Genomic DNA, 27,369 nt, shown 5'->3' on the forward strand with positions numbered 1-27,369 from the left:
CAAGTGTCATGGCCACAAAGCAACACGAAAGCTGCCACCATAGTTACCCATGTAAGTCCTAGTTCCCAAAATGGCAACAAACATTTACGTTATAGCCCCACCTCGTAAGATCAGACACACCAAAACACGTGAGAAAACATTCTGACAATAAGAGCTCATTGATCGTAGAACAGTCCCCCCCGGGAGGCTGTGGACTCTACATCCTTGAAGGTTTCTAAGCAGAGGTTGGATGGCCATCTGTCATGGATGCTTTAGCCAAGATTCCTGCTTTGCAGGGGCTTGGACTAGACATCTCTTGGGTCCCTTCCAGCTCTACAGTTCTATGATCCTTGCAAGGCATACTAAGACAAGTATCAGTAAGCACCTGGGAGACATATTTTCAGCATGTGGACTGTTAAGGCTATATCAATTCCCAGACACATAGGGAAAGAAGGGATAATGTGAGGACTCCGAAGATAATCGAGGCTGGAGTACAGCCTTCATACCTTCTGGCTGGCATTTTAGAAGAAAAGGGACATGCTGCCTTACCTTGCCTAATTTGTTCACTTCCAACTGGTGACATTACCATCTTTCCAGCCTATGAACACTTTACGTGGAAAGTAACACACAGTCCTAAAAGGATCCCCTAGCAATTTACTAGAAGGATCATCACGGTTTACTACAGAACATACTTCAAATATTTTAACAAGTTCTCCCATATTAATGACAACTTGCTGCTTAGACCAAGTGCAAAGCACAACAGCTCACTGTCAATGTTCAAGTGGAAAGAAATCAAAGCATTCACAAAACTAGAAAGCATGAACACATAGATGTTAATCCAATGGACAAGACAGGTCCAACTTTCATTCACACTGCTGACGATACCTTTTCGCTTATCTATGATTCTGAATTACCTGAGAGTTTTTAGATGCATCTGTGGTTATATCATTTTCTGCCAAAGGTTGAGCTTCCACTTTCTCTGAACTATTCATGGAATTCTCCATTGAAGATTGTGAGTTCTGTTCATCAGAAGCATCTGAAAGAGTTAAGAAGGTTGCATTGAATCACCAATGCATATAGTACTTCTCATTAGGGTTCTCACCAAATTACAGATTATAACTAAATTAATTTTAGTTTATTTAATCTGCATAAATTTGCGTGATACCAAACAATAGTTTTGAAGAAAAATATGCACTTTACTTGTTCTTAGAAGATAGATGATAGATAGATAGATAGATAGATAGATAGATAGATAGATAGATAGATGGCATATTTTGGGAAGAAGCATTTTCTTCTGTATAAGAATGAAGATGGAACACCTTTAAGACATTAAAAGTACAGATAGCAGGCTTTAAGTATTGCTATTAAATTATGTTTTCCAAGATGTGCTGGCCCAACTTTAAAAAGGGCTTTAAAGTCAATTAATCTAACCAAGGTTGCTAATCTGTTTTCCACCCAGCCAAAGACTACTTGCAGATTTGTTGTCTTAGCTAGAAGGGAGACATAATGATTTTGGATTAGAATGCAAGGACACTTGGGCATTGGAGCAATCTATGGCCTTTTAAATGGGGGGCCTGTTGTGATTATTTTATGCTGTGTATTATGTTGTCATTATGATGCTGTGTAAATTATGTTCTTAATGTTGTGCATAGCTCTGGGATCTTTGGCTAAAAAGCAGTATAAAAATGAATTAGTACCATTATCAGTGCTTTTTTTTCTAGAAAAAGCAGTGCAGCAACTCCCACCTTCTTTGACAGACAACCCTAAGTTGTTGAGCTTCTTTCAGGATGATGCACCCTTTTAGAGAAAACACACAGCATGTCTCCTCCCTTAAAGGGCTTCTTTCAGAAGAGAAGCAAAGTGCCAAAATCGCTCCCGGTCCATCCAAATTCCTGCACACAGAAAACGTGCCACCTGCCCAGGATGATGTACACAGAGAGGGTTTGCCGGAAGAGATTCCGGATGGGGGGGGAAAAGCCTCAATTCTTCTTCTTCTTCAAGGAACATACAAATGAAATATTGAGCTGGCCACTAGAGGGAGGCCAAGACCACATGGATATGGGGAAGGATCCAGACAATATTTATGGGACATGGAAAAGCCTTTAGCAGAGCATTGCAAGGTGTGGGTGTAAGCCCCTCCAGTATTCACAAGGCTGCAACGTAAGAGCTTGGTCTGAAAGCACACCTAGCACACCTGATCACACTAAAGGCTAGATATGCATTAAAAGGGTTTTTAAGTACACACTGTAGTATCTCATAACATGAAAGGCTTTTGTATTTCATGCAACTTGCTAAAACACACGCTCCATAATTGGATCTACGCAGGAATCCAGCCACAGCTTATAAACTTATAAGCAACTGTCATCCTACTATCACATGCAGGAGGAATCTAAATTCAGAATCTGAAACATTATGTACAGAAGACATAGCCTAAGTAGATGCAGTTTTGTACAAGTTAAGAAAAACTGCATGGATTTCTCTGCCAAAACCTGAACAAGGTGTCCTTCCGCATTTTCTGATTAAAAACTTGATAATTTAGACCTTTCCTCTGAAGAGGAAGAATCAATCTACATCCATATTATCTGACCTATAATAAATGTTGAACTATGAAAGTTAAGAGATGTCACAGCTTACTATCTGAATGAGTGCATTTTATAAGGCATGTTTTAAGGTTCAATTTATTTATTTTTTTAAATAATTTTTATTAACAGGCCAATCATATCACATTGTTCAAATCACATTAATTCCAGATTATACAGCCAAATTTTAAATTTTTTGGGGGGTACCCATATATCAAGCTCCGCACGAGTCCAAATTCCAGATGACTCCAGACATCACTTATTTGCTGCTTTTGTTCGACAGTTCCATCCAGTTCGATTCGGATAGACGTTTATTACCTTCTTTCTCTTCTTGTTGTTATCATTTATTCCTTTCTTTGCGATCTCTGATAATTTTCACAAACAGATTGAAAGATTTGGTGTCACTGTGTGGGTTTTGTAGTCTTCCAAACTCATATTATTCAGGAACAGCCTCTGTTAGATACTTCCATAAACAAAATTAATCTTCGGTCTGTCCATTGTTATTCCTCAGGCTGGCCCGGTAAATCAAATAAATTAATTAGGGGGCTCTGTCAGGTCAAACTTGCATTCCGGCATTCCTCCTCTTCGCACCGTCCTGATACTCCTGATACTCCTCCCCCTCATCTTCTTCTCCGACCGGCCTGTCTTGGCGAGACGCCATTTCTTTTTAACTGCGTCATAGAAATTCCTCCTTCTCACCGTTTGATCTTCTCTTATTGTATTATATTTCCTCCCACACAAATCTTAAAGTTCTGTTTATGAATTGTTAGAACGTGACGATCTTATTTCTTCCTGGGGTGGAGGGTATTATTATCACATCATGCAAGGGAAATCGGAAAGGTTTTTCCCTCCACCCCCCCTTCATTCCAGCCATACATTCTCTTAGTAGTAGTTCAGCAGAAGATTTACTTATCCATCCGTCACTCCCGGTCACAGAGATCCATTAGTCAGCAGTCCTTATAGTCGAGTTTCACTTGATATATGTGCTTCAGCCTTCCAAATCTATTATTCTCCAATTAGTTCCAATTATAATTCCAAGCTGAAGCAACCAGCACACGCTGATTGGAATCGGCGTCGGGAAGATCTGACTCCACCGAGGGCTTGTGCCAAGTGTTCCGCACCCCCATCTCTCAAATCAGGGGGTGCATTGTAAACACCGCTGGCAGGGCAGCCCCCCCCATACCCTTGGGGGGGGGGAAGGCTGCCTACTTCCCATAGCAGCCCCTTAATACCTCGTATGGGTCAGAGAGATGTTATTGTCAGCCATCTTCCAACGCGCCACCTAGTGGCCCCCGTTTTAAGGTTCAATTTAGCCCTCAATCTGATGATAGGAACTATTGCCATGAGGCAGGCGCCTTTTCTGTACTCTTATTGGAGCCTATTAAAAATATTTTTGCTGAGACATGCCTAGTCAGAAATGTAGAATGCTGATTTATGCTTTTCCTTTATTATTTTGCTTTTTATTAATGCTTCAAACCATTGGTCAGCAAACTTTTTCAGCAGGCGGCCGTTCCACTGTCCCTCAGATCTTGTGGGGGGCCGGACTGTATTTTTTTTTTGGGGGGGGGGGGATGAACAAATTCCTATGCCCCACAAATAACCCAGAGATGGATTTTAAATAAAAGGACAAATTCTAGTCATAAAAACACGCTGATTCCCAGACCGTCCGCGGGCCAGATCCGGCCCCCAGGCCTTAGGTTGCCTACCCATGCTTTAAACTGTTACAGCCATTTTTTAAATCTTTAGAAACTGCTCTGAGGTTGTTGTTTTTTACAATCAAACATTGTATACATTTTATGAAATATAAATGGAATGGGAATGTTAGCTGAGAGAAAAGACAAGATGTTCAGTCCTAGGCATCTTGAGACCCCTATGAAGCATCCGAGCAGAAACAGAAAAGCACTTGGAGAATTTGAATTGGATGAAGGAAGAACATTCTGAGCTAGAGTGGTAAAGCTTGGTACCATGGAATATTGCGTGCTTACACGGGGCTAAGGTATCTAGAGAGACAAGCATACAGGACTAATAACAGAGCCCTCAGGGATCTCAACCAAGAAGGAAGACAGATTAGAACAGCAAACAGGTAGGAAGAGAGTAAGTCAATGGAATCAGTGAGTTCTTGGATATAAAGGTAATCATGTAGAAAGTAATCAACTGAATTCAAGACAGCAGAGGAGTCAAGAAAGATGGAGCAATATATATCTTTTTGAAACTGGCACTAAAGCAGTCAGGTAATTTAATAAAGCTATCTGAAAGTAAGGGGTAAATGTGAACAGCTTTCAGAGCTGAGCTCTGCTTTACATAGCTCAGTGAAAATTTATCTCCAACAGTAATTACACAAAGTGAGAATGACTTATTGTTTGCATATACAGTATCACTAACCTAGGGATAGGGAACTTGTAGTCTGTTGGTCAAATATGAGCCAGCAGTCCATTTTACCCCCAGTCTTGGCTACACCTGACACCATATGATACCAGGTGTGAGTAGGTAAAGCCATGGCTGCAAGCAGGCAGAAGCCTTAACGTGAGTGAGCACCCAATTGTTCTTCAGCAGACAGCACTTGCATTCAGCATGTTTTCAATTTAAACTCCTGATTGGAGTAACTAAGTGGAGCTGATGTCTGCTGAAATTTAAAATTCAGTGCCAAATGCAATTCCTGCTTTTGGCCAGAATCTTTGACGTCGCAACCTGGATTCAAACTTAAGGAGGAAGAAACTCTAAGTATGCTCCAGATTTTTAAAATCTGAATGACCTGATGGCACATAATTTAATAGGCGGGTGGGTCAAGTTCCCCACTCTTGCATTAAGCCAAGGGTTAACAACAGCACTATGTAGGCAAAAAACACACCAGGAACAGTATTTCCACTGACTTTTGCTTTGCTTTCAAATTATCTATTCTCTGGTTAGTGAAATGTACAAACCTTGAATCATGGTTTGTAACAAACAATGGTTAGTTAAACAAGCCAGTATCGTAAGACATGGTTTGGAGTTGTTTAGCAGTTAATCACAATCCCCGTTTTGTACGTAACACTAAGCCAAGGATTTGTTGAAAGCATGCCTACACTTGACAGAGGTCCTTCCCTGACTGCATGGAAGGAAAGGGAAGCTTATGAGTCTAACACTTTCCTTGGTCTTATGGAGGCTCGTCCACATAGAACTACACCATGGTTTAGCATTGTGTGACTGTGGTCAATGAAAGCAAAAAGTAACTAAGTGAAAACGGAGTGTCAGCTTTCAAAGCAGTAGGAAGGAGGGCAGATCTTAAATTATAGTTACAGTCATACCTCCACTTACGTATCCCTCCGGTTACGTAAACTTCGGGGTACGTAAGCGGCAAACCTGGAAGTATATTTCTGAGTTTTTGCCACACACGCGTGCGCAGAAACAGTCGCTCCGGTTGTGAAAACCTTGGGATCCAGCCAGACCTCCGGAACGGATCCCATCCGCAACCGAGGGTACCACTGTATCTCCTTCTCAAGTGGGAGACACAGTGGGTCTGCTAACAAACGAAGTTTATATGGTGCACATGGAATGCCAACTGTTTACCTACCAGTTATGAGTAGGAAGATTTGTACATGAATTACCTTCTGAACCAGGCTCCTCTTTTGCATCTGCTTGAGTATCGTCAGATTTTGTTCCAGGGCCATCTGCCTGCCCTGTGGAGTTCTGCTCTGGCAGGGGGCTAGAGTTGCTGCTGTTCTCTTGCTTAATTGGTGAAGCATCAGCTATGGAACTCTGGTTGCTGTTATCATCTGTAAATAAGAGACAGGCTTGGTGAAAGCGATGAACATTCCCAAAATTGTATTTACATGTTAGGGGCTGCTGACCTGCCAAGCCCTCCACCCCTTTCCACCTCACCCAACTCCCCCAACCCCTCACTTCTTCAGCCTCTCATGGGTCCTTTTGCCCCCCCATCCCTTCCAACCGCTGCCTCTCACAACTCCCCACACCCCTGTCTATACACCCACTCACTATTGTTGCTATTCCCGATCCCCTCACAGCTCACTCCGATTCCAACCACCACTCATGGAGGAGAGGGGCGTGAAGAGGATAAAGTATTCTGCAGTAACCTCCTTTTTGGCCCCAAGGCTGCTGGCCTGCCAAGGCAGCTCCTCAACAACCATCTTGCTTTTTAGCTGCTTTCTTCCTCCCCAGCTACAGCTGCAGAGACCAAAATGGCTGTGTCAGGTATACAATGGCAGCAGAGGAGGGCAGTTTCTGGAAACAACCCCTGTCTGTCCTGACTCTTCCCCTGCAGCTCATCTTGACACTTGCTTGTACGCCTGCTTGCTGTTCTGTTGTCATATTGCACTTGACATGGCCACCTATTGGCTGCCAGGCAAACTGCAGGATGACAACTTTTTTTCTTACAAAAATATTATACAGGAAGATAGTGCATGGCTACATTTCTGACACTTCCCAGTATTCCATATCAAATCCATACAGTGGTACCTCTGTATGGTACTTAATTCGTTCCAGAAGTCCGTTCTTAACCTGAAACTGTTCTTAACTTGAAGCACCACTCTAGCTAATGGGGCCTCCCGCTGCCGCCGCGCTGCCACCACGCGATTTCTGTTCTCATCCTGAAGCAAAGTTCTTAACCTGAGGTACTATTTCTGGGTTAGCGGAGTCTGTAACCTGAAGTGTCTGTACCTGAAGTGTATGTAACCCAAGGTACCACTGTATCTATGTTGGCAACTCAAACTAGACCAATATAAGAGTTAATTTCTTGAGAGATCTTTTTGCAGATCCTTTCAATGTCACAGAAAAGCAACCATGGCTGCCTCTGTTGCATCTAGTTTGTACTTCAAGTATCAATAATCTGTTCACTGGCTCTTCCCAATATGCAGAGAAAGCTGAAAGAAGCTGCCTAAAGTTTGGGATTTATCCATTTTTTAAAAGTGGGGGCTTAAGTGATGTACAAGGTATTCTAAATCTGTGGTATTGATGGGGACTTCATACTGGCTAATGTTCAGTAGTCATGCAATTCTTATTATTCTTGTAAAAAATATGGCTATATAATATGCTGGTGTCACGCTACTCACATTATAGCAAAATTCTCCAAGGAATGGTAGAGGGAGAGAGCAAACATAGTGCGAGCTGGCTCACAATTACAACAAAGGAAAGTGAAGTACTTTTTCCACCCACAAGCACATGTCCTACCTGCTCCACTGCCACAGAATCTGGACATAGTACCATACAATTGAAGAGTTGGGACCCAAAGCTCCAGTGCAGGAATCACAGATAAAGAATCCCTGACAGGTGGCTATACAGTCTCTGTTTAAAAGCCTCCATTGACTGAGAGTCCACCACCTTCCAAGTTAGACTTGTTCCACTGGCAATCAGCTCTTACTTTCAGAAAGTTCTCCCTAGTATTTAGAAGTTTAGAATCTACTTTCTTCTAATTTGAATCCATTGGTTTGGATCCTACCCTCTGGAACAGCAAAAAAACAACAACTCTGTTCTATCTTCCATGTGACAACCCTATAGATATCTGCAGATGGCTATTGTGCCACCTATCAGGCTTTTCTTCTCCAGGCTAAACATACCCAACTCCTTCAACCCAACTCCTTCAACCGTTTCTTAGATGAGCGTTCTTTCAATTCCTTCATACGAGTAATTTATAAAGATGTTGAACAACACCAGGCCCAGCACAGAACCCTGAAGCAACCCACTTGACACTTTTTTCCAGGATGACAACAAACCACTGGCAAACACTCTTTGGGTTCAATTGGTCAACCAGGTTCCCCACAAGAATATCATGGGGGACTTTGTCAAAAGCCTTATTAAAATCAAGATACACTACATTCACAGCATTCCCTTGACCCACCAAACTTTTAGATCATGACTTGTTTTTTCTAAGTGCTCATAGACCAACTGTTTGATTATCTGGTTCCAGAACATTTCCTGGTATTGACATCAAGCTGACCAGCCGGAAGTTCCCTGAGTCTCCTTTCTTCCCCTTTTGGAAAATGGGGACAACATTTGCCCACCTCCAGTCTACAAGTTCTCCATGAATTCTCTAAGCTTATAGTCAGAGGCTCTGAGATTACTTCTGCAAGTTCTTTCAGTTTCCTTGGAAGCAGTTCACCAGGTCCTGGAGATCTGAATTCATTTAAATTAGCTAGGTGTTCCCTTTCCCCCTCTCTTCCTATCCGGGGCTGCAGTTCCCTCTCTGCATCGTTTATTTTATTCCATTAACACCAGGTTGGGCACTGATGTTGAGCAGTTCTGCCTTCACTCTGTCACCCAATAGCATTTCTCCATATCCTTCATGCAGAGGACCCACTCTTGCTTCAAACATAGCCAAAAAAACTCACTAATTATTATTTATAACCTCTCTTGCAAGCCTGAGCTTGTTTTGAGCTTTAGCCGCCTGACCTTCTTCCTGCAAGTGCTGGCTACTCCTTTATACTGTTCTTTCATGATTTGCTCCTTCTTCCCTTTCTTACACATGCCCCTGTTATGTTGAATGTGATCACATAGCTCCTGAATGCAGTGGTTACAAACTAAGCTTATCTGATTTTATTACAGGGTAGAATTTAAAGGAATGAACTGCATTGACCATTATTGACAAAAGGACAGTCACAAATACAGTGGTGCCTCGCAAGACGAAAAGAATCCGTTCCGCGAGTCTCTTCGTCTTGCGGTTTTTTCCGTCTTGCGAAGCAAGCCCATTAGCGGCTTAGCGGATTAGCGCTATTAGTGGCTTAGCGGATCAGCTGTTAAGCGGCTTAGCGGATCAGCTGTTAAGCGGCTTAGCGGATCAGCTGTTAAGCGGCTTAGCGGATCAGCTGTTAAGCGGCTTGGGGGAAAGGGTGGGGGGGGAGGAAAAAAACCCCGCAGGAACTCACAAGACATTTTCGTCTTGCGAAGCAAGCCCATAGGAAATTTGTTTTGCGAAGCACCTCCAAAACGGAAAACCCTTTCGTCTAGCGGGTTTTCCGTCTTGCGAGGCATTCATCTTGCGGGGCACCACTGTACTGGGATGCACAGGAAACACGGCTGCTACGAAAGTTAGTAGCTCCTCATTCATGGGGTAAATGCTTCATCTAAAAAGCCACTTGAAGGAGATCACAGTAACGGAGTAAAATCCAGCTGCATCTCCTAAATTGCATCAGACAACGGCATGCAACTAAAATGGCTAGTTCAATCAAATCTGCACCAAGGTGAATGCGGGTAATTAGATCTCAGGCAAATTCATCCTTCATTCATGCCAATAAACATCTAGTCAGCGCTACATGGCTGTGTATGGATGCACTTAGCCAGAGAGATTTAGACCCATTCCAGATGCCTGAACTTGCTTATAGCAAAGAGGACCAATTCCACTCCACCCTGGTTATGCAGACCCTCTCTAAGTGCAGCTCTCCTAGGAAAAGGATTCCCAACTGAATATGGGGAGATCCATACCTCAGTGGCGGAATGCATGATTTATTTGTACAAGGTCCTAAATCTAATCCTAATCATCGCCAGCTAGAAAAATATGGTAGCAGGTGGTGAGAATGACCCAAGGGTCTGAGATCTTAAAGAGTAGTTACTAGTTATGGGAGGCATTGCTGCGTGAGATGGACCAATGATTTGACTCAGCATAAGGACAGCTTCATGTGATGCTCAAATAAAATACAGGGCAACTTAATATAGGTAAGAAAGAGGCTTTGGTCACAGCTACCAACTGAAAAACTCCTCCATGGAGTTTCAACGGTTCCCCACACTCTTGATGAAAGATGCTGGCTAATAAAAGCTATCGCCTTACCCACTTTGCCTCTCACCAAGACATTCAGAATTGGAAAATTACAGATTCCACTGATGGTAGCCATGGTAACATTTAATGACTCACTTTAAGTGTTAATCTGTCAAGGACATGCTTCTGGAGAGAAAACCTTAATTCTCCAGACTCTCTTTTGTCAGGTTTGAAGGCTTTCCAGGGACACATATTACAGCAGGAAAGCACCCCCAGGTGACCTAGAATCTCTTCTGACATCAGATGAGAATCTGAAGCAGTATTATTCACAAGGTAACAAAACTGAACCAGAGTGAAACAAGTGAATCAAGTGAGGTGAAATGCTGTGTTTCCAAAAACAACATTCCATGTTCTTCAGAACATTACTACGGTGTGCTTATTTAACTGTTTTTCATGCAAAAAAGGAAGAGTAAATGGATATAGAGTACAGAGAGACAGATTTAAGGGGAAGCATTCTCAACCACGGTCTAGCAACTGGAGAGGTGCCCTAGGAAGGCTGCACAATCTCTTCAAAAGAAGGCTGAGCAGGCTATTTCTAAAAATGCTTTGAGTCAATATGCCAGAGGGTAGTATCCAAAATAATCTAGAGGGACCGTAAATTCCGCTGAGCTTTTATTGCCAGTCAAATATTGCAGCTCCTTCCAGTGCCCCTTCCTGAGAGAGGGAGTGGTTTTGCCTGTCTTGGAAGAACTCATAGTGCCTCAGAGGCCCAGCATGATGGAAGAACCAGCCCTTGCTCTCTGCTGGACAGAAGAAAGGCAAATGAATCTCCCAGGTCTCACAAAAGAGCAAGACAAGATTCTCCCAAGCTCATAGCAAGATCTGGGAGACACCCCCATCCTTCTTTTAAGCTGGGAAAAATCTATCAGGCCTCACACTGACTTTGGAAGTCCTTGAACCCATGTACTGCCTTGCTGCTTTCAGATCTTATCCAATATTTTATGCTTTAAAGAAAACTGGGTATGGAACATTTGAATTCAGGAATATAGGACATCAAAATTAATTATCACTCAGCAAATGCTTTATATAACTTGCTTCAAGATTAATTTCAACTTATGGAAACAATGCTAAGATTTCCTTCCCTTCCACCTTCCTTATCAAATGATATTTCCCCTTCCTACTGCATCATTTTCTATGCGAGACGAAAGCCAACCAGAATTACCAAACCTACCAGCACCAATTCAAAACAAAGCTAGCCTGAAAAATTTTCTCTCTGAAGCAGCTGCTGCCCAGCAGCCTTTTAGATTATACTGTTTAATCTGCTAAACCAGGCATAGGCAAACTCCGGCCCTCCAGATGTTTGGGACTACAATTCCCATCATCCCTAGCTAACAGGACCAGTGGTCGAGGATGATGGGAACTGTAGTTCCAAACATCTGGAGGAACGGGGTTTGCCTATGCCTGTGCTAAACACTTCAAAAAGTGGTCCACAACTGTGTCTGGTGATAACAGGTATCAGTAGGGACCCCAGATCTCAGCCATGCCCATGTGGGTTCTATTATATAGCCAAACACTAAACCAATGTTGGTTATCAATCCATGCGGAAGTCAAGTGGCCATGTCTGGAGGCCCCTCTCCGCACCACACCTGCAGCTGCTGAAGCTGGTACTGTCTACGTGCTCCACTCACCATTCATATCCATCATCCCAGGAGAAGAGCTGTTCTCTGGAGTTGTAACCTCAGATCCACACTTTTCATCTTTACCTTTTTTCTTGTTCTTGGTTTTCTGAGAAGGGGGAAAAAAATAAGTCATGAAATCATGTGGCCTCCACTGCAAGGTCCAATGATCAGGGATTTGGTACTTTTACCCATTCAACCAAGGTTCAATTCCCAGTCACTATATGTGGTTTGTTTTATGAACTGAAACTTTAGTTTAAGCATCTCTTGTATAACAGTGCAAACCAAGCATCCCTCAGTGCCACTGATTTTAATCAATTAGTGACATACTGTGGTACCTCTGGTTACAAACGCTTCTGGTTACAAGCTCTGCTAACCCGGAAGTAGCTGCTCCTGGTTGTGAACTATGCCCCAGGATGCGAATGGAAATCATGCGCCAGCGGGAGGCCCCGTTGGTGAAAGCACGCCTCAGGATAAGAACGGTTTCAGCTTAAGAACAGGCCTCCAGAGCAAATTAAGTTCGTAACCAGAGGAACCACTGTACTGATATCAAAGAAACAGGATCCAAAATGGTGTTGCCCAGTGGTTTCCAACCAGTGTACCTTGAATAATGGTCAGGGGTGCCGCAGGCAATACTGGCCTGTCCCTCTTTCCTTCCCTCCCTCCTCTGATGCCCTCTCACATCTCTGCCTCCCAAAGGCGTGTGAGGCTGTTTGTTGTAGCAGCCATGGCTACAAGTTCCCCAGGCAAATGGTGCCTCTGGGGCTGGTTCCCAGGTCGCTGTGAGGCAGTTTGAGGAGGCACCTCTATTTGGGGCAGGGCAGCTCAGAGACCAGGGACGGCAGCATTGGCTGCCCGGAGGACTCCCAAGGAGACAGAAGGGGAGAGGAGGGAACTGGACTAGATGTTCCTCAGAGTCCTTTCCAGCTCTAGAATTCTATGATTCTATGCAAGTATATGAATTCTCCTTCAATCCTGAAAGCTGTGGAAAAGGTTGTCCAATTACATCCTGTTGAAGATGCTTGTGATTATCAATGCTGATTTTCCAGTCTGATGAGACCAAGGTGTATTGATTTAAATTTATTTAATTTAAACTAAGGAGAAACCTACTGAGGGGGGGGGAACCAATGTTTGACTCAAGCTTCTGATCTGTGCTTCACACAACTCCCTAAGTTAAAAGTACAATTAGCATATTTACAACTGGGGAAATCCCAGTAAGGAAGGTATGTTTTAGCTATACAATGTCTTTTTATATATATATATATATATATATATATATATATATATATATATACACTACTTTAGAAAATGATACAAAATATATTGCTTAGAACTCTTTCATCATAATTTGAGTTAAACTGCATGTGTCATATCATAGTTAAAATACATATGCAGTCCTACCTTGGTTGATGAACGCCTTGCAACTTGAATGTTTTGGCTCCCAAACGCAGCAAACCCGGAAGTGAGTGTTCCAGTTTGCGAACGTTCTTTGGAACCCGAACGTCCGACGCAACTTCTGATTGGCTGCAGGAGCTTCCTGCAGCCAATCAGAAGCTGCACCTTGGTTTCACGTTTTGGAAGTTGAACAGACTTCCAGAACGGATTCCGTTTGACTTCCGAGATACGGCTGTAATTATTTCAAATCATGGATTTCTGATCATCTCATTGTATTTGCAAAAAGACCTGGGCAATGTCACTTTCCTGCAGACTAATGCCAAAATATTTTGGGTCAAGGGCCGTAACTCAGAAGTTACTTTGTATGCAGACGGTTCCAGATTCAATCCTCCACATCTCCAGACAGGGCAAGAGGAGAACTTTGTCTAGCATTCTGGAGAGCAGCTGCGAGGCAGTATGGACAATACTGAGCTAAATGGACTAATGATCTGAGTCCGTATAAGGCAGCTTCCTGTATGCCTAAAACTCCAAATACTCTTCTCCACTGTGAGATGGGAAATAAAACTACACATTTTCACAACTCATAGCAAAAACTGCAGAGCTTGCCTCATTAAAACATATATTACTATTTAAATCTCTCTTCTGCTCTTCCTCCAAACAGTTCAGGACAAGGGACATGGCGCTGCTTCTTTTTTTCCTCAAAGGCTGCATCAACAGAAGTCTAGTGTCCAGATCAAGGTAATAATAGTATCACTTAAGTCTGCGTTGGTCAGCCCCACCTGGAGTACAGGTAACTCCCCATTTATGCACTGGTTACATTCCAAGACACCACATGTTTAAGTGAAATTGTGTATATTTGAAACATCATTGAAAAAGCCTTCAAAAACCCTGCCCCGCCCCTTTCTCTGGTGTATTTGTGTTATTTTCAGGATTGGCACAATGCACACGTGCATAGTTACACATATCTTGGACGTGCCTAAAATAGTCTCTGCCTGTACTGTGTCCAGTTCCGGGCACCACAATTTAAGAAGGATATTGACAAGCTAGAATGTATGCAGAGGAGGGCAACCAAGATGATCAAGGATCTAGAAACCAAGCCTTATGAGGAACAGTTGAGGGAACTGGGTATGATTAGCCAGGAAAAGAGGAGAGTGAGAGGAGATATGATAGCTATCTGACGGGCTGTCAACATAAAAGATGGCACAAGCTTGTTTTCTGCTACTCCAGAAAGGAGGACCCAAACCAGTGGATTCAAATGACAAGAAAGGAGATTCTGCCTAATATTAGGAAGAACCTTCTGAATGTAAGAGCTGGTCAACAGTGGAACCGACTACCTCAGAAAGTCAACGGAGGTTTTTAAATAGAGGTTGGATGTCCATCTGTAAGGGATTCTTTATCTGCAATTCCTGCCTTGGAGGCAGCTGGACTAGATGAGTCTTGGGGTCCTTCCAAATCTACAATTATATGATTCTGTAGTCATCCAATGAACTTTGCAGCAGAGAGGAACATGAAACTGGCTTAAGAAAGGACTGTAAGACTAGTAAGTTCAGAGAAATAAAGGACAGCTTCAATGTGTTTCTGAAGCTAGATCTTACACCTGCCATAGCTTTCTTGTTCTTGGTTTCCATTTCCAAGCCCACAATTTGTTGTAATCCAATCTGTCTCACACTGGATTTTATATATAAAACATAAATATACATTTTACATACTTTATGAATGTATCTATATCTATATCTCACAGTCTTTTGAATGCTAGAGTTCAAGCAGCTTGTTCCTTCTATAGGAAAACCACTTTTAATGCACTTAATTCTGGTCAATATGTTTTATAGAATGTTGTGGATTAAATTCTAGGAGGTTATATAAAATATACTCTATTTTAACATGTTTGTACTTAACTCAGATTTAATTTACTCTTTTATAGTTCATACCATTACGCAATTTTAAATGAATAATTAAGATATCTGATTTGGGGCAGGGGGAGTATTCTTATATACGCTGGTGCAGACAACAATAAGATCAACGTGAAACCACAAACCTAATCAGATGCTACATGGAGCACGAACCATTCCCTCAAATGCTAACAGCGCTACAGAAGCTAAAAAAACCAAGTGAGGGATGATAACATCAACCGTGTGAAAAATCCATGTATGAAAAAGGATGCTGCATTTTCAATTAGAAGGTGACGTAATTGGTCTCCTAGGAAAAAGTGACAGATGCACTGCTCTCAAAGCACACTCAGTGCCTGCGGAGAGAATGAGAAGCCAGATGCTTGAAAGGGGGCAAAGAGAGGGGCAGGGCTCAGAGATGAGAGCATTAGGGTCAGGCAACACTCTAAAAAATTACAAGCAGATGGCCAGATGACAGCCTATCGCTACAGAAGGCATTGACTCCATGTTGGGGGTTTTGCTTTTACCCGCATTTGTGTATGTCTGTTGAGACAAACAGGTGAAAATGTTGCAGTCACACAAGCACCATAGCTATGCAATCAGTATTGTAGACACAGCCTACAAAATGATTAAAGGACGCAATTTTCAACACTGCAATTTCTAAACGCCTCTGCATAGACAGAATAGCAATAATGAAAAATGGAGGGTATCTTTCCAGGAAACTTTTGACTTTAAAATAAACTTTCCATGATGCTAATGTATCATTAATTGTAAAGTTGCATGTTAGGTACCCGTTCTGGAGATCTCATAGCCAGTTGTTGTTTTTTTTAAAAAAATAATACATTAATAAAGTGGTTATAATTACAGCAAACAGTCATTCTGATGCAAGCATTCCAATTAAGCGCTGACACTAGACAATACAATATTTTGCAAGTTTCATTCCAACAGGAATTCTTTTTAGCTTCTGATATTTTAAAACACATGATTAGACAGAAGCCCAAAAGGAAGGGAAAAATGTGCTCCCATTATTCCTATTTAGACACACGCACATTCAAGCCTAATCAAGAGGCTATGTGTTTTCTAGCTTTTTTTCACAACTTGGTCAATATTCTTGTTTTCTGAAGATTAGTATGCATTTCCTCCAGTTATATGCAAGGCATATTGAAATCAGTGTTCGAAATTAAGCCGTCGCCAGTAGTTTCTGCAACTCAAGAGTACTACCTAGCGACCAAGCTGAGATTTCCAGTAGCCTGAAATAAATCTCCACTGCAGAAGACCTAGGGCAGCTGTTACCATCCCCTTTTGGATGCTACTTCCCTGAAGCCTTCTGATATGCCCAAGAGACTCCATTGTGGTACTGCTTTCATAAGTAAACAAACTGTAAAGTATTCATGTCATTTCAGGCCACCCACGCCCACCTCTCTTAATTGTGGCATCCAATTAAGAACTGCTATTAAACATGTGAAATTAACAATGGGTCACTGAACTGTGTATTAGTTCATGTATTTAAAAATAAAAAATGAGAAGTGCTGCTGCATTTGGAGGGGGGGCAGATGGCAACTAGCCGTGCTGTTTTTGCCCCTATAAGCCAGGTTCCAGGAGCCATGTGGCTCCTGGATTTTATATCTCACTTTCTAACACTTCTTGAAATACTTACATCATCTACTTTGGGCTCTGTTACTGGTACCCATTTGTAAATCCTGAGGGATGTGTCACCAACTGTCACCCATTTCTTCTCCCTACAAAAAGATAACACATGTTAGTTTCAAAATAGCACATTAAAAAGTGACGTGGAAGTATATATTGTGGAAGGTCTGTAACAACCTATTCAAATTGGTTGTATGTTCTCTAGGGACCTGAGAACATACGATGATGTGTAGAGTTGTCTGCATTTAATACAGGAGACATGTTATCTTTTAAAACCAGCAGATACCTCTGCAATTTTGAGGGTTCTTGTTGGCACAGCCCAACAAGCAAAAGTGACAAAGCGAGCGAGAGAGAGACCTAGCATCCAGAGAGCACATGCACTGCACACAATGTTTGGGTCATTTAGTATGTCACAACAGCAGATAATATCTAATTTGAGGGGAAACGTAACCGAAATCAATTTTAAGTGTTTCTCAAAGTATAAAGATATACCAACTAACTCCAAATTCCTAGAGACAGGAATACCACATGGCAGCATATGTATGCCCTCCAATCCCCTCTGCAAAATCCAAGCAGCTGGTGGCAGCTGGAGAGCTTTTCTACAATGGGAGGCTGTCAGGCTTAGAAAGGAAAATTTTGGAAGGATACATGACACATGAAACTCAAATGCTAAACCAGAGCTTGCCAGTTCAGGCAAATGAGCAAGCCCTGGTATGCCTCAAACCAGGTAATCACTTCACGTGAGGCACCCAAACTGCTCACTCTTCACTCAATCAATGCCAAACCACTGTCTTGTGTTATGTCTGAAGCGCCCCATTAAATTTCCGTATGATATAGCACACATACATGTACAGTTAGCTGGAACTCAACTCCTTGCAAGTCCCAGCAAGTATGAGTAACAAAAGCAGCTACACTGGAAGGGGATAAACAAGATTCCCTGGTGGGCCAGAAGTATTAATCTGTAGAACAGAATGTGAGAGGTTTAAGAGCAGCAATAGATTGGAAAGAGGTCCAAATTATCTTTTTATCATTTCTGTGATATCACAAAGCTTGTTTTTGTTTTTAAATGAGAGACACTTATGAAAATTAGCAGCAATCCCTCCATAGCTTTATTTCACCTACTAGCTATTCATCATAGAGAAAAGGGTGAAGACAAAGACTATCTAGAAACAGGGGCCATCCACATCATAAAAGTATATAGTGTCTTACGGCAGCATTTCTTACAATATGTTTCTGAAAACATGTAGTTTATATATTATATCAACATTCTGATCCAACAGAGCCATTCTCCATTCCTAAAGCTCAATGCTCTGAAATGTTTATCAGTGCTCTGAAATCCAATGCACTGACCTACTACTGAAAGAAAGAAAATCACTAAAGTAGAACGCACTTTAAATTTGAGTTCTAAACGTAATTTGTTATTTAACAAAATTTATAGACCGCTTAATCAAAAAAGAGCTCTTCAGCAGTTTACATAAGGCTGCATGTGTAATGTAATTAAGCAATTAAGCCAATGAATGAACCTATCACTGTTCTCTTGAACACAAGACACCTGTGTAAGTGTTTCTAGTTATAAAAACAACATTTAAACGGAATTTGTTCCACAATGTATTAGAGATGCTGCATTTGAAAACCAAAAGTTCAATATACCTGTTAGCATCTCAAAGCAGCCACAAACAGCATCTTCACTCGATCAACTGTAGAATACAGGAGGAAACCTATGTTAGTATTTTTTTTAAAAAAAATCTAGAGTGAAAGTTATCCCTGATATTTGGGAGTCTTCATTTAATTATGTTGATTTGACTCTATTTGGCCCAAGAGACACATTCCCTTGTGGGCAACAATCTGGGGGTCACCTGCCAGTGCAAGGGGGAGCTATTTTACCCATTGGCTAGTCTACACACTCACACATCCCTCTCTATCTTCCTTCCAGGTAAGCAGAGGACATTATCAGAGCTCCAGGACACATTCCAGCCAGGCAAAAACAGAAGGAGGTGAAGAAGGGGCAGTGAAGGGTGTGGCTAGGAAAAGTGGCAAGGGCCTGCCAGAGAGGCCTGGAGGGTCACATTTGGCCCCTAGGCTAGAGGTCCCCCACCACTAATGTAGATGATCAAGAGCACTGAACTCAGGCCTACATATGTTGGGGAAAAAACAAGATTTAACAAGCTTCCTGAGATGTGCCCAGCAGACTAACGTCTTCTTCTTTGAGTATCCCACGCCTCTCAGTACAAACCTCTTATGAAACTTCCTTAAGATTCAAAAGCAGTTTCCCATTGCTTTATTAGGAAATACAAGTCCAAAGTCCCCTTGAGCATGCAGTGTTAGCTGCATGGTTCTTTGGGTTTGGGCCAAGGGACAGAACGCTTAAAGAATCAGGGAACCTGAGGGAATAGAGATACTGGTAAGGATATGGAATAGAAACACTATGTCCCAGTACAGTCATACCACGGAAGTCGAACAGAATCCGTTCCGGAAGTCTGTTCGACTTCCGAAACATTCGACTTCCAAAGCGTGGCTTCTGATTGGCTGCAGGAAGCCGCAGAAGCCCCGTTGGATGTTTGGCTTCCGAAAGAACATTCGAAAACTGGAAAACTCACTTCCGGTTTTTGATCGTTCGTGAGCTAAAACGCTTGACTCCCAAGGTGTTTGGGAGCCAAGGTACAACTGAACAGTATGTCCTATTCAGCCACTATGACAGCTTACAAACTTTAGCAAAAAGATAATTAGTTCCTCCAGTTTAGCAATGCTGCTTCACTGACCTGTCCTTCAAAAAACAGTATCTAATTGGAAGCACTCTATTTTAATTACAGTTCCCTATTCCACAAACATTTTTGATATACCAAAATCTGCATGGGGTAGTATGCATGGAATAGGGCTTGCTCAGCGCAATATGGATTATAATTCGTATGAATGATACTTAGGGACGTATATGCCTTCTGTATTCTTGAATAATAAAGAAAAAACAGGGAAAATCAGCAGTTTCTTCGAGCAGGATTAGGATTCTACTTCACATAGGCTGCTATCTGATCTGTTTTACTATTTCCCATGACTACTTAAGATGGGTATTTCTTCTTTTTACCTACCATCACCATCAGTATTTTAAAATTAACGCTTTCTAATATTTTTTCCTCCCTGTAAGCATTTCACTTGGCAGTAGTACCTCTGTTTCTTAGTTTATCTCGACCTTTCTCTATTGTGTTGTGAACGGCCTATAAGGGGGCACAATGACATTTGTTTTCTTCCAGGGAAGCTGGAGGCGGCCAACTAGGGTCAGGGACTGCTACACTTGTGGATAAAGATTTTGGGGGGTGCACTAGGATTAGGTATGCAGCAGTGAAAACAGATCGGGTTGCACCTCTTTTGCGCAGAAACTGACCCCCATAGATCTGGTTAACTGCACCACACCATTTCAGCAGACTAGCCCAATGATTTTTCACATCTTGGTCAAATTAAGCTTCTTTAAAATCGGGGCATGTTTTAATCTCAAGTTCAGTTATGCATAAAAAGTGACATACTTTTCTAGTTTTAACACATTATCTTAATACGGACCTAAGCAAAAGGTAGATTAATATAAAAATCCTTCTACAAACTGGTTATGGACACAAACCAGAGTAAATTAGATATGCCTAAGTATCACTCACATCAATATGATTAAGCACATTGTTAAACACAACTATTTCTACTAGTAATAGAATCACCTGGTTTCTCTGGCCTGCACCATGCATACAGATATCAAATAAAAAGGTGCACATAACACATACACATGAGAAATACTCAACAGACTTTGGCACTGAAATAAATCATTTTCATCATAGGTTGCCTTCAAGGCCCTATTTAACCTCATGCCTAAGATACGACTTTAGTTTTCAAAGCTATAGCGTATCCATCTGATAAATATGGATAAATATTATCCATCTGATAAATAGAAGGCTGCATCGCCGACACCCGGGGACCCGGGTGGCGCTGTGGGTAAAAGCCTCAGCGCCTAGGGCTTGCCGATCGTCAGGTCGGTGGTTCGAATCCCTGCGGTGGGGTGCGCTCCCGTTATTTGGTCCCAGCGCCTGCCAACCTAGCAGTTCGAAAGCACCCCCGGGTGCAAGTAGATAAATAGGGACCGCTTACTAGCGGGAAGGTAAACGGCGTTTCCGTGTGCGGCTCTGGCTCGCCAGAGCAGCTTCGTCACGCTGGCCACGTGACCCGGAAGTGTCTCCAGACAGCGCTGGCCCCCGGCCTCTTAAGTGAGATGGGAGCACAACCTTAGAGTCTGTCAAGACTGGCCCGTACGGGCAGGGGTACCTTTACCTTTACTTTATCGCCGACACAGATGCAGCACACCTTGAACAAGCAGAAATCCAAAAATCCATGTGCCTCAGAAGGAAAAAATCTTTCTCTAATCATCAAGCCACAGACAATCAACACCATCAAACCACATGAATACTGAACAATAAACCTTTCTGTCTCAAGCAGATGTTTGACTGGAGGCTGAAGAAACCAGTGTCAGTAGCCAGGCTGATTGAGAAGGACTTGTCTGTTCTCAACAGTTTAGGACTGAATGAATGCAGAGAGCGATCCAAGCACCTGAACCATCAAAGGTAGCCAATGACTGCTAAAACTACTGGGTTCCCCAAGTTTGCCAGCATTCATTAATCACACTGGGTAACAGCAATGGAATAACTTTTTGTAGAACATTTTGCCTGCAACAACTTTCCAGTGAGAGATATATGTATATGCCTGGTCTGTTTTGCTATTTTCCCTTGACTGCTTCAGGCGGGTTTTTCTTCTTCCATCTCTCTCTCTCATTCTACATGCACACACGGAACTGTACCCAATGTATACTACTACTACTACTAATAATAATAATAATAATATATTTATACCCCGACTATCTGGCTGAGTTTCCCCTGCCACTCTGGGCGGCTTCCAACTGAATATTAAAAACAATGCAGCATTAAATAGTAAAAACTTCCCTAAGCAGGGCTGCCTTCAGATGTCTTTTAAAAATAGGATAGTTGCTTATTTCCTTGACATCTGATGGGAGGGTGTTCCACAGGGCGGGGGCCACTACTGAGAAGGCCCAACGTATGTTGGGACCCAGTGCCATACCACGCAAAGTGTCTTCAGCAATAGCAAGCTTGAAGTCTTCAATACAGTGCAGCACACAGAAGGCATGTAAAGACATTAAATTTCATGCCAACACTCTTTCATCTCAGAATACAGAAATATCCACCAACCTTTCACTGCACATTAGTAAAGGTTTGCACATTTCTTCTTGTTCTTGTTCCCCAATGGGAAAAAATAGGGGGTGGGGTCCTACATTGTTCATCTGAAGAACAAGATCTACATAAACTTGTGGCATGAACAATCCTTTTAAGGATCTGACTAGGTTTCCCACAGCAACTGGAAGGCTGCTATGTCAGGATTGAAGTCTGCAAAATTTCTATGGCTTTCCCCATCACTCTGCTCTTGGAGGAATGAGCCAGTGTGATCACCTGTGCATAGTTGCTATGACAACAGAAGATGCTGGCAAAAAAGTTTCACTTGACTTATTTGTTAAACAAGAAGCAAGGCTCCAATTTTCTCTTCTCCACACTTTTGGCAAAGAACAACAAAAGGAAACAAGGCGCACACTTGCCTTGAAAAAACAAATGGAGCATCAAGCACCCAGCTACAATGATGCTGACAATGAGCATCACCATCTCTCCCTGCATTATGTTAGGCTCCTAAAAGTGCGTGCCAGCGAAGTGCATTTTCTTAAGCGCACAACAAAAGCATTATTCCTAAAACTTTGTACTATCATTAAGACTACAAGGCTGGCAGTGTTTCGGCTTTTCAACACAATGGCTTGGATTTCTATTTTGAATTCCTCTTCTCAGTCTGCATCAGAAAATACACTTTTTAGCTATTTACCCATTGCAATTTGAACTGGACTGCTCACAAACATCACAGCTTTTAAAACTGCAATCATCCACTCTGGGAAGAAAAGAAGGATACTAACTGATTTTTCTGTATTCTGCTTGTTTATAATATATACCTATAGAAGAACTATTTTATCCAACACAAAACCCTTGAATCCAATGATTTCTGCTTTTTTATGAGCTGTGCATTGGTGTAACAAAAACTCAATCACATTGTTTTACAAAATAAGCCTGTCTTGAATTACATTCATACTATGTTATCTGATCCAAAAATACCAAACTACACACTGATTGCCTATTGTGCTTCAATAACCATTTCGTTGTATTGTTTAGCTGTGCCACAATGATTTCCACAATAAAAACTACACAAAAAACCCCCACAAAAGAATAAAATGCTAAAACGTTGTAAAGATTTAACAAAAGAGGGCAATTCTACCAAGGTTACAACCTTTAATTATATAATTTCAAACAAATTCAAGTAGCAATTACACCCTCCCTGTATAGCTCCACTCAGATTTTAGAATTAAACAATACAAGCTGGAACCAATGTGATTTGTAGCACAAAACTAAAAATCTTTAAATTACATTCCCTTGGTTGACCCATTCCCATTAAAATATCGGAACACATGCGCATTCTAAACTTTACCTAGGATTTCAAGAATTATCACTTTTAAGATTTTCCTCTGAAATGTGTGAAAAGCATTTAAAACAACCATTCACACTTAAAGGTGCATGAGGATTTTGAAAGAAAGATGAAAGTCCAAGTCACATCTGATGCCTGCCTATTCACCATAATATACTCTCCCTTCTGAATTAAAAATAAAATAAAAAAGGAAATACCCACAGATCACAGTTCACAAAGCACATTGTTCTCTTTCTCACCAACCAAACAAAAGCGCAAGGGAGCCAAGCAGAAGCAGTACTACACTTCAGGGGGTATCAGAAAGAAGGTGCACAAGGATAAAAGGAGCTGCAACAGCAAATGATCATTGGATCTGCCCCCCCCCCACAAGCGAAGCTGGAGACAGCTCACCAAGAGGATATTGGGAAGGTGCTGCCATGCACATTCTAAGAAATATGTTGTGTGAATAGCCACAGAAAGCAGTAGCACGCACACGGAACAAAGTGATGGTAAAGAGTGTCTGTAAAATTCATGGTAGGGAGAACAGCTCACGAGATACCTGCAAAGGCCACAGCACAGTCATGGGCCCCAGATTCACTCTCTATCCAGGTAAAAGGATCTCAGCTACAGGGGGGAAACCTCTGCCCAAGACACTGAAGAGCCTGTCCTGGGCTAGATATAATGCTTCAAATCTAGGTCAAGGGGCAGTTGGGAGGGGAAGAGGTCATATTGGGTTCGAAGAGTTTGGAGAGAGAAGTTCCCTCCTCTGCCTCCTGCCAGATTCAGCCGAACAGGATGTGGAATGGTGAGAGAATATTGATCTATCTCACACAACAGGGAGCTCGCACAGCCAGTGGGTGTGGGAAGCATCACTTGGGGAAATATACAGTGAGGACAAGAAGAAAGTTGACAGGAAGAAGATGCCTGCATGGAGGCCAACCAAGGAATCCATCCCAACGCATTTGCCAAATGAATTTATGGCTAAAGGAGCAAGGGAGAGAAGAGAGACAGGTGGAAGGAAATACATAAGACCAAGGGAGAGGTTTAAGAAGATCTAACAGTGAAAAATTGGGAGGGGGGCTAGACATGGGTAAGGAAAACCTTAAAATAATTACAATGGAGGAAAATAGGAAGAAATTAGGAAGGGGAAAGACCGAGGCATCTGTAAAAGAAAAGGCACCCAAATTGCACTAAGATATGATACAGAGGAACAGGGATAGCTCAGTCCATAGAGAAGGAGACTCTTAAACACAGGGTTGTGGGTTGGAGAACCCCACATTGGGCAAAAGATTCCTGCATTGCAGGGGGTTGGACTAGATGACCCTCACGGTCTACTTTGCCATTCTATGAAGTTAATCAAGGAGTTGAGGGTGGGGTTGCTGAGCAAAAACCATCCAAGGGTAAGGGGTGGGACAAAAACCCAAGGGACTGGGGGGGGGGGGAGAGAAGGACAAAGAAATATATGCATAAGAAACTGAAGTCAGAAAAAGAACCCGAAAAGAGAAAAAGGAGGTGCCTGGGGTTCTTCTAGCAGACCACAAGGGGAAGACCACAACAAAGGGGAGGGGGTCCAAGATGTAAGGCTGCCAGGCTGCCTTGGAGGGAGTCTCACTCACCAACTGTAGGGGGGTCTATAGAAAGAATAAGGGGCACAGCACCAAGAGGCGAAGGGGGAAAAGCCAAGGGGAAAGGAGATGGGAGCAAAGCCCTGAGGATGTGGGGACGCTGCTGCGGTGTGTGCTCAACTTATGTGCAAGAAGGGAGAAGCCTCCCAAGAGGACGGAGGTGGGAAGAGCCCCCAAGCTGCCTTGGGGGGAATAGATGGGGGGGTGGGAGGAAGGCGACTCAGGAGGGATAGCACTAAGGGGTCTGTACTAGGAACTGGGGGGGGGGGGGAGCCTGGGGGTTCAACAATGAGCGGGCGGAGGGGCGAAAAGGAGAAAGCCCTGAAGGGTATCTGGTGGAAACTGAGTGAGGGGAGAGAGAGAAGACATGTTGGAGGGGGGGTTGGGGGGCAGAAAAGATGAGTAGGCCCCATGCGTGGGTGTGGGTGTTTTCACAATGGGGCTCCCACCCACCTACTCGGAGGCAAGGAGAAATGTTGGCCTGTCTGGGGGGGGGGAGGGAGGGAAGGAGGGGGGAGGGCGCCGACACCCCCGCGCCGCCCCTCTTCCTTTATCCCCTTTCTCCTTCCCTCACCCCACACCCCCCCTTAAAAAATTAAATATCGAGACAAAAACAAAAGCCTCCTCCTCAGCCTCGCTCACCATTTGCGCACTTTCTCGATGGCCGCCATCACCCGCTTGATATCATCCTTGGCGCGGCTGCGGGTCTCGGCCCGCACCGACCGGCCCGACATGCTGCCGCCGCCGCCGCCGCCGCGAGGGAGAGCCCGGACTCCGGCTGGCTGGCTGGCTGGCGCGCTCCCTCCCGCGCTCGCTCGCTCCCTCTCGCACTGCTGGGCCCGCACCGGCAGAGGCTGGGAGCGGGAGGAGGAGGCGGCGGAGGCGGAGGCAGCTCCGTCCTCGCTCGGCTCGCTCCGCGGCAGCGCCCCCGCACGCACGCACGCACGACGGAGGCGCCTTCGCTGGCTCCGCCCCGGAGGGAGGGAGGAGGAGGCCAGCCGAGCGGGGCATTGCGCAGGCGCCAGCTCGGCGGACGCGCGCCCGCGCGCCCTTAGCTCCACCCCCGAGGCGAGGCGGGCGGGGACGCGGCTGGGGGAGGGGCGTTCCCGCGCTTTTGTCCTCTGAGGGAAGCGGCGCAGCGCCGCAGTTCGGTGTGAGGCGAGCGCTCTTGGCCGGACGCGGCGATGTCTGCGCGTTCCTCCGAAACACTGGGGCACGCATAGGCAAACTCGGCCCTCCCGATGTTTTGGGACTACAACTCCCATCATCCATGAATACTGGTCCTGTTAGCTAGGGATGATGGGAGTTGTAGTCCCAAAACATCTGGAGGGCCGAGTTTGCCTATGCCTGCGCTTGGGGGTTTCCTCCCGCCCCCCACCCCTTTTGTGTCCCACCTGGCTTCTTCCAACTGGGCGAGTTTACCTCAGAATTTATTTATTTCCTTCATAAAATTTATACGCAGCTTGACTGTAAAACACAAACACTGGCAGTCTTGAAGCGGGTTCACAACAAGGGGCTGCTTCATGTGGTGCCTGTTTTGCTTTTAAATGCACTTTGCATTGTCCCTGTATCCTACTGAATTTTTTGTTTTTCACTCAGTTTCTTGTTATATACATCATCGCCTTAAGATTGTTGTACGGAAGGTAACTGATGAATGAACTAAAATAATGCCTAGATCTGGGAGATTTGTGCTGTATAGAAACTGCTTGTCAAGTGAGTTTAATAAGTATGCAGATTAATGGTGTCCTTTGAGGCAGTGGTGTAGCATGGTTTGCCAGGGCCAGGCAAGTATTTTGCACCCACTAACCCAGGCTCATTCATGGTTCCTTGTCATCCTGGGGGAAAGTGACCAGCGGGATGTCGCAGGGTTCTTTCCTGGGCCCGTTGTTGTTCTACATATTTGTAAATGACTTGGATGAAGGAACTGAAGGTGTGCTCATCAATTCTGCAGATAATGCCAAGCTTGGGGGTGCGTAGCTAATGCCTTAGACAGAATCAGAATTCAAAATGACCTTAACAGATTGGAGAACTGGACCCAAACTAACAAAATGAATTTCATGAGGGACAAATGTAGGGTTCTGCACTTAGGCAGGAAGAACCAGATGCACAAATATAGGGCGAAGGACACCTGGCTTACTAGCAGTGCATGTGAAAGGGACTGAGGGGTCTTGGTGGACCACAATCTTAACATGAGTCAAGAGAGGGATGCAGCTAGGTGTCCCCTTACCACCTCTTTTCCTATCATGGGCTGCAGATCCCTCCTTACCATCATTTATTCTGTTACCACCAGAAAAAATCCTTCCTCTTCCATGACCCTGGCTCTGATAATTTTTATTTCAAAAGAAAATACAATTTTTAAAGTGA

General features: G+C 43.4%; 1 protein-coding gene across 1 annotated transcript in view; it reads right to left on the reverse strand.

The window, feature by feature from the left end:
* Positions 1-25,938, reverse strand: part of BCL7A (BAF chromatin remodeling complex subunit BCL7A) — a 29,859-nt gene extending 3,921 nt beyond the window's left edge. Inside the window, exons 1-5 of the mRNA XM_083418451.1 lie at positions 25,648-25,938; positions 16,854-16,935; positions 11,928-12,024; positions 6,143-6,310; positions 894-1,015 (exon numbers count right to left, since the gene is read on the reverse strand). Coding sequence (XP_083274577.1) covers positions 894-1,015; positions 6,143-6,310; positions 11,928-12,024; positions 16,854-16,935; positions 25,648-25,739 — 561 coding nt within the window. The 5' untranslated portion in view covers positions 25,740-25,938. The remainder of the gene's footprint in view (positions 1-893; positions 1,016-6,142; positions 6,311-11,927; positions 12,025-16,853; positions 16,936-25,647) is intronic.
* Positions 25,939-27,369: the final 1,431 nt, after the last annotated feature.

Source organism: Podarcis tiliguerta, assembly GCF_965153285.1.
Source record: "Podarcis tiliguerta genome assembly, chromosome: 16".
NCBI classification, from domain to species: domain Eukaryota; kingdom Metazoa; phylum Chordata; class Lepidosauria; order Squamata; family Lacertidae; genus Podarcis; species Podarcis tiliguerta.